At 48.9% G+C, this 17,827-nt stretch overlaps 1 protein-coding gene across 1 annotated transcript in view; it reads left to right on the forward strand.

Annotated features, from left to right (window-relative positions):
* Positions 1-17,827, forward strand: part of LOC140420864 (gamma-aminobutyric acid receptor subunit alpha-3-like) — a 632,301-nt gene that overhangs the window by 598,865 nt on the left and 15,609 nt on the right. Inside the window, exon 9 of the mRNA XM_072504959.1 lies at positions 13,362-13,573. Within this exon, the coding sequence (XP_072361060.1) occupies positions 13,362-13,573 (212 nt within the window). The remainder of the gene's footprint in view (positions 1-13,361; positions 13,574-17,827) is intronic.

Here is a 17,827-nt window from a genome sequence, read left to right on the forward strand (position 1 = left end):
TTGCAGGTGTGAACGGCGCCGGTGTGGCCCGGGGTCACAACGTCGGGACTTCGGCCAATCCGGGCCGCAGAATCAATGTGACACCAGAGAATCGCGGGACTTTCCCCCTCAGCCGATTCTCCGGGCGGCGCGGCGCCGTTCACAATTAGGCCGTTCAAGCCGGGTGGAAGAATGGCGGGAGGGCGTCGGACTGGCGCCGCGTGAAAAATCGGCGCGATCGACGATTCTCCGAACCGGCGCAGGGACGGAGAACCCCGCTCTCAATTCCCGCTCTTTTTAAATCTCCGTTCTGACTCTCAGCTCCCACTTTTTATAAATCTTCTCTCTGACTCTCAGCTCCCACTCTTTTTAAATCTCCAATCTGACTCTCAACTCCTGCTCTTTTTAGATCTCCGCTCTGACCCTCAGCTCCCACTCTTTATAAATCTTCTCTCTGACTCTCAGCTCCCTGAGGCACGATCAATTGACCAAAGACTAGAGCTGGATACAACCGAGGTTTTATTGCTCTAAGATGTGTGGCCATCCCACAGCAGCTGGCGAAATGGCTGCTGAATGGAGGACATGCATATTTATACCCTGCCTACTGGGCGGAGCCAGCAGGCATGGTCTACCGGCGAACCTGTAGTACAGGTCCTACCTTCCATCACCGAAGACAGGTGCAACAGTGGTTTACCACATTCACCCCCTGTTAAAATTGAGTCAGGCAGGGGTGGTGGAGAACTATATACAGCAATGAATTTATATTTAAAGTATTTGATTAGAAAAATAAATGTCTTTTGAAGTCCAGTGCCAGTTAAGAGATTTAAACGGTCTGGTGCCTTGATGTTCCGCTGGGAGCGACGTAGCAGTGGCGGCAATGTCGATGTGGGCCTGATCTTCGGTGACCCTGGGAGTGTGCTGAAATCCTCTTCATCCTCGGGCGTGGGCATGGGAAGGACGGATGGTCCTGGTGGGGTTTATGCTGGGAGTGACGGGGGAGGGAAGGATGGTGCCGGGCCGGAGGGGTGTGTGTGTGTGTGGATCCTGCTGGTGCCAGGTCCCTGAGGGAGACAGTATCTTGGCATACTGGGGGTTGACATGGAGCAATTGCACCCTTTCCACCAACAGGTCCGCCTTGTGGAGGCGGGCGTGCTTACGGAGCAGAACTGGCCTGGAGCTGCGAGCCAAGTCAGGAGTGACACCCCGGATGTGGACTTCCTGGGGAAGGCAAAAAGACGTTCATGGGGTGTGTTGTTAGTAGCAGTGCACAGCAGTGACCGAATGGAGTGGAGTGCATCAGGGAGGACGTCCTGCCAGCGAGAGGCTGGGAGGTTCCTGGACGGTAGGGCCAGTTGGACGGCCCTCCATACCGTCCCGTTCTCCCTCTCTACCTGCCCGTTTCTCCGGGGGTTATAGCTGGTCTTCCTGCTGGAGGCGATACCCCTGTTGAGCAGGAACTGACGCAGCTCATCGCTCATGAATGAGGATCCTCTGTCACTGTGGATATAGGCGGGAAAGCGAACAGAGCGAAGGTAGTGTTTAGGGCTTTGATGACGGTGGCAGACATCATATCGGGGCATGGGATGGCGAAGGGGAACCTGGAGTACTCATCGACCACACTGAGAATATACGTGTTTCGGTCGGTGGAGGGTAGGGGCCCTTTGAAATCCACGCTGAAGCGTTCAAAGGGGCGGGAGCCCTTCACCAGGTGGGCACGGTCCGGCCGGCAGAAGTGCTGCTTGCACCCCGCACAGACCTGGCAATCCCTGGTGATTGTCCGTACTTCCTCGACGGAGTAGGGCAGGTTGCGGGCCTTTATGGAATGGTACAACCGTTTGACTCCCGGGTGACAAAGGCTGTCGTGCAGGGTCCGGAGTTGGTCTACTTGTGCGCTGGCACATGTATCTCGGGTAGGGCGTCAGGGGGCTCGTTGAGTTTGCCGAGGCATTACAAAATCTCGTAATTATAGGTGGAGAGCTCGATCCTCCACCGCAAGATTTTATCGTTTTTGATCTTGCCCCGCTGTGTGTTATTGAACATGAAGGCTACTGACCGTTGGTCAGCGAGGAGAGTGAATCTCCTGCCGGCCAGGTAATGCCTCCAATGCCGCACAGCTTCAGCTGATGAGTGCCGAATTTCTGAGGGATGAAGGGTGCGGGAAAAGAATGCCACAGGTCTCCCTGCCTGATTGAGGGTGGCGGCTAGGGCGACGTCCGATGCGTCGCTCTCTACTTTAAAGAGCAGTGTCTCGTCTACTGTGTGCATCCCGGCCTTGCCGATACCGGCTCTGATACGGGCGAAGGCCTGCTGTGCCTCGGCCGTCAGGGGAAAATGGGTCGACTGAATGAGTGGGCGGGCCTTGTCCGCATAGTTTAGGTCCCACTGGACGTAGCATGAGAAGAACCCCAGGCAGTGTTTGAGGGCCTTGGGGCATTGGGGGAGGGGAAGCTCCATGAGAGGGCGCAAGCGGTCGGGAACGGGCCCCAGAACTCCGTTCTGGACCACATAGCCGAGTATGGCTAAGCGGTTCGTGCTAAACACGCACTTCTCCTTGTTGTAGGTGAGGTTAAGGAGAGTGGCGGTGTGGAGAAATTTGGCAAGGTTAGTATCGTGGTCCTGCTGGTCAAGGCTGCAGATGGCGACGTTGTCTAGGTACGGGAAGGTGGCCCTCAAACCACATCGGTCCATCTCCCTTTGGAAGACTGAGACCCCATTAGTGACACCGAAGGGAACCCTGAGGAAGTGATAGAGACGACCGTCTGCCTTGAAAGCAGTGTATGGACGGTCTGATTTACGAATGGGGAGCTGGTTGTCGGCGGATTTGAGGACTACCGTTGAGAAGACCCGGTACTGTGCAATCTGATTGACCATATCAGATATGCGTGGGAGGGGGTAGGCATCGAGCTGTGTGTACCGATTGATGGTCTGGCTGTAGTCCACCACCATTCTGTGTTTCTCCCCAGTTTTAACGACTACCACTTGGGCTCTCCACGGGCTGTTGCTGGCCTCGATAATGCCTTCCCGAAGCAGCCGCTGGACCTCGGACCTGATGAAGGTCCTGTCCTGGGTCCTGTACCGTCTGCTCCTAGTGGCGACGGGTTTGCTAGATTGGCGAAGAGGGAAAGCGGATCGACCTTTAGGGTCGCGAGGCCGCACACAGTGAGGGGTGGTAGGGGCCCGCCGAATTTGGGGGTCAGGCTCTGGAGGTTACACTGGAAGTCCAGGCCGAGTCGCAGCGCAGAGGTTAGGGAGGACGTAGAGGCGGAAGCTGCTGAATTCTATGCCCTGGACCGTGAGTGTGACCGTACAGACCACACGGATCGCAACGGAATGGGAGGCCAGGGAAATTCTTTGGTTGGCGGGGTGTACTGCGGGGGAGCAGCGCCTTACCGTATCCGGGTGTATGAAGCTTTCAGTGCTCCTGGAGTCCAGCAGGCAAAAGGTCATGTGGTCGTTGATTTTCACACTGGTCAATGCGGTGGCCAGGTTGTGCGGACGAGACTGGTCGATCATCAATGAGGCGAGTCATGGTCGGTCGTCGCTGACATCGGATGATGGGGAGCCCAGGGGGCCCAGGTCCTGGAACGCTGTCTGTGTCCATGTCCTGTGGGGGAGACAAGATGGAAGGCGCCTGAAGATCCTGTGGGGGACAAAACGGTGGTGCCCATGGGCCGCACGTTGCGGGGGTTGGATAAGATGGCGGCGCCCACTGGCCGCGTGTGGCCCCGGGAGATGAAGATGGCGGTGCCCACTGGCCGCGTGTGGCCCCGGGAGATGAAGATGGCGGTGCCCACTGGCCGCGTGTGGTCCGGGGAGATGAAGATGGCGGTGCCCACTGGCCGCGTGTGGTCCGGGGAGATGAAGATGGCGGCGCCCATTGTGTGTAGGCTAGGGGGGTGGGGGTGATAGCGGCGACTGCGCAGACCTGGCACACCGTGGCGAAGTGCCCCTTTTTGCCGCAAGCCTTGCAACGGGCAGTGCGGGCCGGGCAGCGTTGCCGAGGGTGCTTCTGCTGGCTGCAGAAGTAACATCGGGGACTCCCGGGGTGCGCGGGCTGGCATGTGGCGCAGGCATACTGGCTGGGTAAGGCCCCCGCTGGGGCGGCCGTCTGTGGGGTCCATGAGGGGTAGGAGGAGTGGGCCGCATGGCTGGTGGGGTAGGCCTGAATGTTACCTGAGGCAACCGTCATGGAGAGCGCTAGCTTCATTGTTTCAGCTAGGTCGAGCGTGGCCCCTTCTAACAGTCTCTGGCGTATGAGGTCCGACCCAATCCCCGTTACGAACGCGTCCCGCATAAGAAGGTTGGAATGTTCGGTGGCCATAATGGCCTGACAGTCACAGTCCCGGACGAGTGAGATTAGGGCCCGCCAGAAGTCTTCAATGGACTCACCAGGGAGTTGAGAGCGAGTGGCGAGTACGTGCCTGGCGAACAGCATGTTCGTTTTCTGTGCGTAGTTTTCTTTGAGAAGCGCCATGGCGTTGGGGTAGTTCGGGGCGTCATAGATCAGCGGAAACATGTTGGAGCTCAACCTTGAGTACAGGATCTGTATCTTCTGAGCCTCGAAGCAAACTAGCCAGTGATTAAAGTCCTTTTTGGCGTCGCTTGATTGCAGATCCAGCTGCAGGCGATCTGGTTTGATTCGGAGATCCATGTTTTAGAAAATCTAAGAGCAATAAATTGATGCACGATCAATTGAACAAAGACTCGAGTTGGATACAACTGAGGCTTTATTGCTCTAAGATGTGTGGCCTCCCACAGCAGCTGGCAAAATGGCTGCTGAATGGAGGACACGCATATTTATACTCCGCCTACTGGGCGGAGCCAGCAGGCAGGGACTACCGGCGAACCTGTCATCAGGTTCATCCTACCTTACATCACCTAATACAGGTGCAACAGTGGTTTACCACACTCCCACTCTTTTTAAATCTCCATTCTGACTCTCAACTCCTCTTTTTAGATCTCCACTCTTACTCTCAGCTCCCACTTTTAAAATCTCCTTTCTGAATCTCAACTCCTGCTCTTTTTAGATCTCCACTCTGATCCTCAGCTCCTGCTCTTTTAAATCTCCGCTCTGACTCTCAGCTGCTGCTCTTTTTTAATCTCCATTCTGACTCTCAACTTCCGCTCTTTATAAAACTGTGCTCTGACTCTCAGCTCCTGCTCTTTTTAAATTTCCATTCTGACTCAGTTCCTGCTCTTTTAAATCTCCGCTCTGACTCTCAGCTGCTGCTCTTTTTTAATCTCCATTCTGACTCTCAACTTCCGCTCTTTATAAAACTGTGCTCTGACTCTCAGCTCCTGCTCTTTTTAAATTTCCATTCTGACTCAGTTCCTGCTCTTTTAAATCTCCGCTCTGACTCTCAGCTGCTGCTCTTTTTAAATCTCCATTCTGACTCTCAGCTCCCACTCTTTAAATCTCCATTCTGACTCTCAACTCCTGCTCTTTGAAACCTCCTCTCTGACTCACATCTCCCGCTCTTTTTAAATCTCCTTCAGACTCTCAACTCCTGCTCTATTTAAATCTCTGCTCCAACTCTCTGCTCCTGCTCGTCTAAATCTCCTCTCTGACTCTCAGCTCCTGCTCTTTGAAATCTCCGATCTGACTCTCAACCTCCTCTCTTTTTAAATCTCCGGTCTGACTCTCAGGTCCCACCATCTTATCGATGTCACTGTAGCATCACCATGCCATCCTGTTCTGCCCGCTCACCTTGAAAAGTGCTGGTGTCTGGAGGATTGGATTGGATTGGATTTATTTATTGTCACGTGTACCAAGGTACAGTGAAAAGTATTTTTCTGCGAGCAGCACAACAGATCATTAAGCACATGGGAAGAAAAGGGAATAAAAGAAAATACATAATAGGGCAACACAAGGTATACAATGTAACTACATAAGCACCGGCATCGGATGAAGCACAGTGTTAATGAGGTCAATCCATAAGAGGGTCGTTTAGGAGTCTGGTGACAGTGGGGAAGAAGCTGTTTTTGAGTCTGTTCGTGCGTGTTCTCAGACTTCTGTATCTCCTGCCCAATGGGAGAAGTTGGAAGAGTGAGTAAGCCGGGTGGGAGGGGTCTTTGATTATACTGCCCACTTTCCCCAGGCAGCGGGAGGTGTAAATGGATGGGAGGCATGTTCGTGTGATGGACTGGGCGGTGTTCACGACTCTCTGAAGATTCTTGCGGTCCAGGGTGGTCCTGGGCCGAACAGTTGCCATACCAGGGTGTGATGCAGCCAAATAGGATGCTTTCTGTGGTGCATCTGTAAAAGTTGGTAAGGGTTAATGTGGACATGCCGAATTTCCTTAGTTTCCTGAGGCGCTGTTGTGCTTTCATCGTGGTAGCGTCGACGTGGGTGGACCAGGACAGATTTTTGGAGATGTGCACCCCTTGGAATTTGAAACTGCTAACCATCTTCACCTCGGCCCCGTTGATGCTGACAGTGGTGTGTACAGTACTTTGCTTCCTGAAGTCAATTACCAGCTCTTTAGTTTTACTGGCATTGAGGGAGAGATTGTTGTCACTGCACCACTCCAATAGGTTCTCTATCTCCCGCCTGTATTCTGGCTCGTCGTTATTCGAGATCCGATCCACTATGGTCGTATCGCCAGCGAACTTGTAGATGGAGTTGGAACCAAATTTTTCCACGCAGTCGTGTGTGCACAGGGAGTAGAGTAGGGGGCTAAGTACGCAGCCATGCGTGGCCCCGGTATTGAGGACTGTTGTGGAGGAGGTGTTGTTGTTCATTCTTACTGATTGTGGTCTGTTGGTCAGAAAATCGAGGATCCAGTTGCAGAGTGGGGGTTTTGGAGCTTTTATATGAGCTTGGCTGGGATTATGGTGTTGAAGGCAGAGCTGTAGCCAATAAATAGGAGTCTGATGTTGGAGTCCTTGTTTTCGAGATGCTCTAGGGATGAGTGTAGGGCCAAGGAAATGGCATCTGATGTGGACCGGTTGCGACGGTATGCGAATTGCAGTGGATCAAGGCATTCTGGGAGTATGGAGGTGATGTGCTTCATGATCAACCTCTCGATGGGTGTGAGGAGCCAGTCACCGACTAGTTGGGAGGGGTTTGGTGCGGGGGGGGAAGGGGGGTGCGGGGGGGGGAAGGGTGGTGGCAGAGGGTAACCAGTGCCAGGGGGCCGGTGTCAACTTACCCATGCGGCTCAGTGGAGATCGTTGGTCTTCTTCCTGCGTTGAACGGTGGTGCTGCTGATCACATTGCCAGCACTGACTGCTTCTGCCGCTGCCTCCCAAGCAGTATTGGCAGCCCTGTGGCTGATCCTCCGACCCCTTTGGGGGAACAGGGTGTCCTGTCACACCCTACGGCTTCCTGCAGCCTGGCCAGGTTGACATTTACGAAATCTGCAGCAAGTCTATGTGGAGGCATGTCTGTGTGCTGGTTTAGCTGAGTGGGCTAGATACCTGGTTTGTGATGGCGGACAAGCAGCGCGACTTTTCACAGTAACTTCCTACTTGTGACAATAAAAGGTTATTATTATGTTATTATCTGTATATACACAAAGGGTTAATGTGTATAGTCATAACAGCTAAGTGATCACTAGATGGCAGCACTAAGAAGGGGTATAAAAGACAGACTCAATCCGACTTCCCGCCTCTTCGTGTGTATTATGACTGGTGACCGGAGGTAGAGGGAGTTAGCTCAGAGTGCAGGTGTAGTTAATCACAGTTTATTCTTCATCAATCTTGTTTATTTAATATCTAGAAAAAGTATTGGAGAAAACAAACTCACAATTTATTTGTTTAAGTTACTAATAAATTATTTGCTTGCATTGGACGAGTGTAAATCAACATTGAGTTTAAGAGCATCTTGGTAAGAAGCAAATGAGTAACATATATTACACTAAGTAATATAACAAGAGTGATCAGGATTGAAAGGGTTAATACGTGGGACTATGGGAACAGTCGAGGTTTGGAACTCTCTCCCGCGAACAGTTACTTAAATCCGAGATGGATGGATTTTTGTTAAGCAAAATTATTAAGGGTATGAGCCAAAGGCAGGTATACGGGGCGGGATTCTCCGACCCCACGCTGGGTCGGAGAATCGCCGGGGGGCCGCGCGAATCGCGCCATGCCACCCCGACGCCGGGACACGATGGGGCTGGTGTGGTCGGCGCGGCGCCGGTCGGGCCGAGCGCCCGTGAAAAAAAAAAACGTGTCCCGCCGGCGCCGTTCTAACTGCTCTGAGCCGGTGGGACCTCGGCATTGAAGGGTCCGTGGGCAGCCGTGGGGGGGGGGGGAGAGGGGGTTCGACCCATGGGGGCATCCGATGTGGCCTGGCCCGCGATCAGGACCTACCAATCGGCGGGCCGGCCTCTCTGTCTCCCGGCCTCCTTTCTTCTGCGCCGGTGCCTGTACTCCTGTGCCATGTTGGGTCAGGGCCGGCACGGACAAGGGGGATACCGAGCACGTGCGGAAATCGTGCCGGTGGGACTGCGCATGTGCGGGTTCGCGCCGGACCCACTGCGCATGCGCACATCCCCGGATGGCCATTCCACAGCCGGATCAGCAGCTGGAGTGGCGTGAACCGCTCCAGCGCCCTGCTGCCCCACTGTAGGGGCCAGAGTTGCTGATCCTTGGGCCCTGTTGACGCTTTCGAGAAACGCAACGGTGTTTCCGACGGCGTGAACACTTAGCCTCAGGATCAGAGAATCCCGCCCAAGGAGTTTGGATAAGTTTTCATTTATCTCATTTACGGTGGCATTCAGGGAATCTGAGCAATTAGTGATGAACTGGGTTTACTGGTGGGATTGTCACATTTGATGCTTCATGCAGATGACTACTCTTTTACAGACAAACCTATTGGAATCCCATTGTGTTTGAAGATGCTGGTAGGGTACTTCTTATTGGTTGTGATAGTCACCACTAGCAATTGTATGTATTATGATAAGACACATAGACTAGAGGTACATGGGTAAATCCCTGCCTGCTGGCTCCGCCCAGTAGGCGGTGTATAAATGTGTGTGCTTGCCGGTGCTGCAGCCATTCTGGTTCCAGCTACAGGAGGCACAACATCTTCGCTCAATAAAGCCTCGATTATTCCACTACTCGCGTCTTTGTGGTAATTGATAGTGCATCATTGGTCAAGAATATGCCTCGTGTGTCAATTGATGGTCTGAAGTCTGGCTGACTGTAGTTCTCGACAGCATGTAAGCAGTTGTCTGACTTTTGCTGGGCACGTACTCTGTTGGAGAGACATTGCGCATGCGTCTCAGTCATGCAGTATCCTTGGCCTCACTCTTTGCAGCTCAGAAGAGTGATTAGAGATTTATGGATCATCTCAATCCTCAATTGTAAACCCATTAAGTAATGTGGAAATTTTTCTCAGGCCCAATGTTTCCATTCGTACTTCCTTTCAATCATTGCATAATGTTTTTCACTTCCTGTCAATGATCTCGAGGCATAATAAACTTGTTTTCCCAGATTTTTTGAACAGCTCCAAGCTCCATTATAATCTGTAAGCACGTGCAAATGAGCAAGTCTTTAATCCTGTCAAACGCATTCTTCTGCATGACTCCCCAGTACCACCGCCGACCTTCTCTGGGCATATCTGATAAAGTTTGTTGATATCAGTCAGATTTCTCCACCTGAATGACCATGTCTAAAAATATTTGTATATGTCAGTGACACACTTGGGCTGTGGAACATTTTCAATCGCTTTGGTCTTTTGGGGGTCCGCTGTTACCTCATTTTGGTGTAGCATTTGACCTACAAATCTGATAGTTTTACGACACTTGCACTTATCATTCAGGCCTGCACTTTTAAAACCACCTAGACTCTATGGCCATGTTCTTTTTTGGTAGCACCATGGATAAGCAGGTCATCCAAATGGCAAATAATTCCTTCTTAGCCTTCGAGGATATTGGACATAATGGGTGAGATTCTCCAGTTCCACCAGTCACGTGTTTCTCGGTGGCGTGCCATTCGCTCGCAGGGGGGAATTCTCTCTTCCCACCACTTTCAATGGAATTTCCCATTGAAGCCACCCCACACCACTGGGAAGCCTGTGGGTGGGGGTGCACTGCCAGCGGGAAAAGAGAATCCCAATGGCTGGAGAATTCCGGCCAATATGTTGAAAGATATCTGATGCCGAGGTTATGCCAAAGGGAAGTCGATTGAAACCAAAGCAACTGGAGGAAGCAATAAATATTTTCAAGCACTTTGATTCTTGGCCAAGGGGAGATCAGCTAAAAACCACTGTTTGCATCCAGCTTTGTAAAAGTTTTTGATCACTTTGTCACACTAATTAACAGAGGACATCGGGTGACAATCTCTTTGAATGGCTTCGCTTAGCTGTGCCAGGTAAACACAAAATCAAATTTCACGGGTGGCACAGTGGTTAGCACTGCTGCCTCACGGCGCTGAGGACCCGGGTTCGTTCCAGGCCCTGGGTCACTGTCCGTGTGGAATTTGCACATTCCCCCCGTGTCTGCATGGGTCTCAGCCCCACAACCCAAAAGATGTGCAGAGTAGGTGGATTGACTATACTAAATTGCCCTTTAATTGGAAAAAAGATAATTGGATAGTCGAAAATGTAGGGCGAAAAAGTCCAATTTCACCTTTTGGTTTAGGATCTATCACAATCCCTAAGCACTTATTTGTGGGCACCACTCCTTGATGCAGCATCCTATTAATTTGGTCCTCTACTTTCTCGATCAGTGGGTGTTGTAAATAAGTAGACATGTTTGGCATTTAGGAGTAGAACGATGTGATATTCACTTTTGAGTTTTCTCAGTCCCTGTAACAATTTAGGAAATTAATCCCTAAATACAGCCCCCCCACTGTCAGCCTGTGTTACCTCATCGGCACCTTGTAGACGATCAAGTCATGAACACGTTGCCCTGCTGAGCAAAGAATGTTGTTGATTCTGTAGGATATAAAGAGTTGCATTTTAAAATAATCTTTTTGTCTAAGGTTTGTAGTGATCTCAGTCGAAAGTTTTCAGTGATCTTATCCTTCACTTTGGGGTCTCTGCCTCCTGGCCCGTGCAGCTTTATTTATGATGGCTGAATCACAACATGGTTAAGCCAGTCCAATTTGTCTGATAAGAATGTGACCCCAGCCCCAGTGTTCAGTTTAAACTCTGTTCTGTATCCTTTGACTTCCAGCCCTACAGACCAGAACTGCTTATTGGGATCCTTAATCTCTCATTGGAAATTGTTGGGTTGAAATGGTGTATGTCCAATTTCCTGGACTTCAAAATGGTTGGAAGCTTGATGCAACTTTCTGCCTTTAAACTTAGCGTTAGATCTGCAGAATTGTTTAAACTGTCCAGAGTTACCACAGAGAAAGCACTTGGCACCCCCTGTGGGGAATTCTCCACAGCGATGCGGCTGTTAGGCTGTCGCATCTGGAATATTTTAAAAACAGGTGGAAGGGGTTGTCTCACCCCTTTGGTGCTTTTGACGGGCTTTCTCACAAGCATTTTAGTGGACGGGCCTCCTGACTTTGGGCCTACATATTGGATTGACCACTCCCAAACCTTGACGTCTCCCCGAGCTGTCGCAGCTCAGCCTGCAGATTTGCAGTGGGGAGATGGAGGAGTCAAATATCTTCTCTGACAAGGAGGACTGGCAATGGTGTTAAAGGAGGGTGATAGAGTTACAGAGGAATGGTCAGCTCCAGGGGAACTGTAAGGCTGTCTTAACATTTAACAATAATTTGTGAAATATGTTAAGATGTCAATCCAACCCAATATTTGTTTCTTTCAGTCCTAAGCAAATGTTTTGAAGCTAACAAGACATCACAGGTGTTGTGGGCCAGGGCTTAGAAACTCCACAGTGTATTATGGAGTTCACCTGATCAACAACCTTTATGTTGAATTTGGCGAGGATTAGCACAAAAACCTTTGTCTCAAGTGTGATTCATCAGACACCGTAGACACTTTAATCAAAACAAGGTTTAGTCTAAGAATATAGTTAACATAGATATATATATAAACACAGCAAGACTTTTTATCAATTACAAGCTACACAGTTACAGTAATCTATGTGTAACACTTAATGAATTCCCCCTTAACTGTTCCAATTCAATAACAAAATCCAATAAACCAAACCCCTATTCAAGGGCATGGTCCAGCACACTGCATCCTCACTTGAATGGGACTGGTCTTTTTCCTGAAATTCTGAACCAGTCTCAACCAGCAGATTTAAAGTCCTTCCGGTAAGCAAACTATATCTTTTAAGTTACCAAAGCAGTTAGCCACAACCAATGGGCTTTTTTACTTCTGGAACAGCTTTTAAAATGAAAATAGAGAAAGACAGGGAAAAAACACTTCCTTCTTCCTCTGCAGTTCAAAACAGTCCAAAATGAAACTGTAACCCAAACAGCTCACAGTCACAGCCCAGCTCCACCCACAAAATGACATCACTGAAGCCATGTGGTAAGACAAAAACCTTTCTAAACAGAGATTCACATGACACAGGAAACCTTCATCGTGTCTCAAAATCTTTACAAACGATTTGGAAATGCAAGTGCAAATAATAAGTAGTTGGGTCCAGACAATTATTGCATTATAAACAGAAGCAAATGCTCAGGCAATACCTGAAGCTGAGTAAAGGGTTAAAAATGTAGCCTCAGCTAAATGTGTAAATTATACATGTGAACATACATATTGCATAAGAATGGGCTACAGTTGTATTAGAATAGAACCAGCTTCCCCCTTAAGGCAGATATTCTTCAGTTCCAGAACCTTGCAGTCATAGGCATCCTGGAGGATGGGAATTGGTCACATTGGGATTTGTGATGTTATTTTGGGTCAGAGAGAGTTCTCAAGGTAGTCCGACCTTGGGAACTAGGTTGTAATATTTCCATTCAATCTGAATGGAAAATCGAATTGTAATGAATCTGGTTATTATATAAAAAAACATATAGATCATAGATCATAGAATTTACAGTGCAGAAGGAGGCCATTCGGCCCATCGAGTCTGCACCAGCTCTTGGACAGAGCACCCTACCCAAGGTCAACACCTCCACCCTATCCCCATAACCCAGTAACCCCACACAACACTAAGGGCAATTTTGGACACTATGGGCAATTTAGCATGGCCAATCCACCTAACCTGCACACCTTTGGACTGTGGGAGGAAACCGGAGCATCCGGAGGAAACCCACGCACACACGGGGAGAATGTGCAGACTCCGCACAGACAGTGACCCAAGCCGGAATCGAACCTGGGACCCTGGAGCTGTGAAGCAATTGTGCTATCCACAATGCTACCGTGATGCCCCATATGAATCATATGAATCAAAACCAGAGATATTGTCGCCAGACCCTATGTTGTCTCAGTAATCATGAAGAATTCCACCATTGTAATATAAGATGAATCAAACAGGTTGCGAGCTTCATGGAATTATTTTATTTTGCAGGAGTCACCACAGTGTTAACAATGACCACTCTGAGTATTAGTGCCAGGAACTCCTTGCCCAAGGTGGCATATGCGACAGCCATGGACTGGTTTATCGCCGTCTGTTACGCATTTGTGTTCTCGGCACTAATTGAGTTTGCAACCGTGAACTACTTCACCAAGCGCAGCTGGCCATGGGATGGCAGGAAAGCCATGGAGGCTCAGGAGATGAAGGTGAGCTTCACAACACACCACTGAACCTCATTGTGAGGTTTGCCCTCGTACCTCAGCTGGTTAATGCAAAAGAAGAAGGCCCTGGGCTTGATTCATAGGAACATAGGAATAGGAGCAGGCCAAATCTGATTCGCCATTCAATTTGAACATGGCTGATCATCTGCCTCAGTGCCACTTTCCCGCACTATCCCCTTAACCCATGATGTTATTAATATCCAGAAAACTACCGGTTTCTGTCTTGAGCATGCTCAATGTTTGGGTTTCCACAACCCTCTGGGGTAGAGTATTCAAAAAATTCACCACCCTCTGATTGAAGAGGTTCCTCCTCATCTCGGTCCTTAAATTGCCTGCCCTTTATTTTGAGATGGTGTCCCTAATTCTAGACTCACCAGCCAGAGAAAGCATCCTATCTACATCCACCCTGTCATACCATAGAATCCCTACAGTGCAGAAGGAGGCCATTCAGCCATCGAGTCTGCACTGCCCCTACCCTATCCCTGTAACTCTGTAACCCCACCTAACCTTTGGACTGTGGACTGTGGGAGGAAACCGGAGCACCCGGAGGAAACCCATGCAGACAAGGTGAGAACGTGCAAACTCCACACAGACAATCACTCAAGGCTGGAATTGAACCCAGATCCCTGATGCTGCGAGGCAGCAGTGCTAACCACTTCACCGTGCCGCCTTGTAAGAAAATTATAAGTTTCAATAAGATCATCTCTCATTCTTTGAAACTCTATGGAATATGGGCCCAGTTTCCTCAATCTCCCCTCATAAGACAAACCTGCTATCCCAGGGATTATTTTAGCGAACCTTCACTGCATTCCCTCTGTTGCAAGTATAGCCTTCCTTAGATAAGGGGAACAAAACAGTACACAATGCCCCAGGTGCAGTCTCATCCAGGCTCTTTGCAATTGCATGCCTTTACCCCTATTTCCTGCAACCCCATATCATGGGATGTGGGGTTGCAGGAAATGCCAGCATTTGTCACCCATCCCCAATTGCCCTCAAACCGAGTGGCATTTTACCGCATCACTGCAAATCTAGACTCACATGTAGGTCAGACCAGGTAAGGATGACAGATTTCCTTCCAGAAAGGAGAAAACTCTGGGTGTCTGGATTACTATTCCAACGACAATACCACTACGCCACAGCCTCCCAATGGCTAACATATGCCTTCCTAATTGCTTGCTGCACCTGCCTGCTGGCTTTTAATGACTCATGGGTAAGGACACTCAGGTCCCATTGGACATCAGCACTTTCCAACCTATCGCCATGTAGGAAACATTCTGGGAAGGATTCTCCGGCCCGTCGCACCAGTTTTCTGGTACGGCGTGTCCCCACCGACAGCGGGATTCTCCGTTCGGCCAGGCGAATGATGGGGTTCCCCATTGTGAGCAGTTCCACGCAGTCAGGAAATCCCCGGGTATGGGTGCACAGCCAGCGAAACGGAGAATCCCAACAGCGGAGAATCCAACCCTCTGCCTTCTGTGTTTTCTACCAAAGTGAATAACTCCACACTAATTCACATTAAATTCCATCTGGCCCATTTACTTCCATGTGAAATTTCTTTGCCCCTCACTCGTAATAGCCTGCCATCCTGAGAGTGTTCTGCTTATTCCTATTCTGTTTTGGGTCTGTTAACCAATTCTCAATCCATTGCAGTATATTAACTCCAAAACCCATGTGCTCTAACTTTGTTTACTAACCTCCTGTGTGGAATTTTATCGATAATCTGAAAATCCAAAAACATCACATCCACTGGTTCTCCGCTATCAATGCTACAAGTACCATACTCAAAAGGTTCCATCAGGTTTGTGAAACATAATTTCCCTTTCATAAATCCATGTTGACTCTGCCCAATTTTACCATTCTTTACTAAATGTCGAGTTATTACATCCTTTAGAATGGATTCTAACATTTTCACTTTACAGACGTCAAACTAACAGGTATGTAGTTCCCCATTCTCTCCCTGTCCCTCCCCTCGTAAATAGTGGGGGTTACAGTTGCTACATTTTGCAGTCTGCAGGAGCCTCTTTCAACACTCTGGGAGATAGCCCATCTGGTCCAGGGCATCCGTCAACCTTCAGTCCAGTTAACTTTTCAAGTACTACCTCTTTCCTAAAACTAATTTCTTTCATTGCCTCAGTTTCACAAGTTCCTCGGTTGTCTAGTATTTCTGAGCGATTTTCTGTGTCTTCTTCTGTGAATGTAGCCACAAAGTAATTCCTGGCCTAATCATCTTGGATTGGTATTTTTAGATCTCAGTTGAACTTGTTTCTTCTTTGCTAATGCTTAAACAGTGTCCAGCTGGTTAGAGAGCACCGGCTGGCTGGTCTAGCAGGAATGTGCTGTGTGGGCATTGGTTGCATTCCTCAAACCCAGAATCAATGTGCACAAGTTGGCCATGTTCCCTAGCCAAGAGGCCACAAGTCCAGCCCAATATTGAGTCTTGAGACTCGTTAACATTTTGTGCCCGAACCTGATGCACCTCGACAAGCAGCTCGTCCACACAAATATTGTGCCACTTGCCTCACCAGCAACAGGCCCAAGGAATGTTTAATGGATTGAGGGTGGGGACTTGAAGCTGGATAGAGGATGGGCATGTGATTATGATAGCTGTGGACTCCTGCTAGCCTACCCGTCTTTCATCTACAGAAGGTCTTATTCTGAACTTTGCTTCTATTGGTGACGCTACCAATGCTGTTCAGCAACGCTTGTGATGCTCTGTGTGGGGACCTGAAACAGATGCTCAGACACTGATTTATGTGTAGAAGATATTAAAAGTGATAAATAGAGAAGATATACTTCATAGATTAGGTTTGTATTCCCTTGCAAGTAAAAGGCCCATAAATTGAGATGATATAAGGAATTGACAGGATAGATAAAGTCTATTTCTCCAGCAGGGAGAGTCCAGAACAAGAGGACATAACCTTCAAGATTATAGCTCGGCCACTCAAAGATCAGGAAACTTTATCTCATGCAAAGATTGCTGGAAACCGAGAAACTTCTCCCAAAAGCCATTCAGGCTGAAGATCAATTGAATTTTTTTCAACTGTGATTGAAACAATCTTTTATGAGTAAGGGTATTAAGGTATGTGGAACCAAATTAGTGAAATGAAGTTAAAATAGCGGTCAACCAGAAACCTATTGGAATAGGTTCAATGGCCTATTGAGAGGTGTGAGAAGACAGAGTATGATGAGGTCTGAGTACAACAATGTATGACTGTTAACTTGGGAATTCAGTGCAGGCGGGGAAGGAAATGTTGGTTTTTATGTCATTTTTCCAACCTCCAGAAGCTGGTAAGTGCTCAAGGATTAACTAGGTGAGCAGGTAAGTGAATGTTTGGTGAGTTTTAAGTTTTTATCCCTCTAAATGCAGGTAGCAGTTCAAATCTATACTGGGGAGATATAAGTATCAGACTAAATTTATAGATTAACCAGTTAAACTATAACACAAGCAACAGCTGAGTGATACTTCTAAACTTGATCCCTAATTAGAACATAGAACATAGAACATGGAACAATACAGCGCAGTACAGGCCCTTCGGCCCACGATGTTGCACCAAAACAAAAGCCATCTAACCTACACTATGCCATTATCATCCATATGCTTATCCAATAAACTTTTAAATGCCCTCAATGTTGGCGAGTTCACTACTGTTGCAGGTAGGGCATTCCACTGCCTCACCACTCTTTGCGTAAAGAGCCTACCTCTGACCTCTGTCCTATATCTATTACCCCTCAGTTTAAAGCTATGTCCCCTCGTGCCAGCCATTTCCATCCGCGGGAGAAGGCTCTCACTGTCCACCCTATCTAACCCCCTGATCATTTTGTATGCCTCTATTAAGTCTCCTCTTAACCTTCTTCTCTCCAACGAAAACAACCTCAAGTCCATCAGCCTTTCCTCATAAGATTTTCCCTCCATACCAGGCAACATCCTGGTAAATCTCCTCTGCACCCGCTCCAAAGCCTCCACGTCCTTCCTATAATGCGGTGACCAGAACTGTACGCAATACTCCAAATGCGGCCGAACCAGAGTTTTGTACAGCTGCAACATGACCTCCTGACTCCGGAACTCAATCCCTCTACCAATAAAGGCCAACACTCCATAGGCCTTCTTCACAACCCTATCAACCTGGGTGGCAACTTTCAGGGATCTATGTACATGGACACCTAAATCCCTCTGCTCATCCCACTTTCAAGAACTTTACCATTAGCCAAATATTCCGCATTCCTGTTATTCCTTCCAAA

This window comes from Scyliorhinus torazame, chromosome 5 (assembly GCF_047496885.1).
Source record: "Scyliorhinus torazame isolate Kashiwa2021f chromosome 5, sScyTor2.1, whole genome shotgun sequence".
Taxonomy (NCBI): Eukaryota; Metazoa; Chordata; class Chondrichthyes; order Carcharhiniformes; family Scyliorhinidae; genus Scyliorhinus; species Scyliorhinus torazame.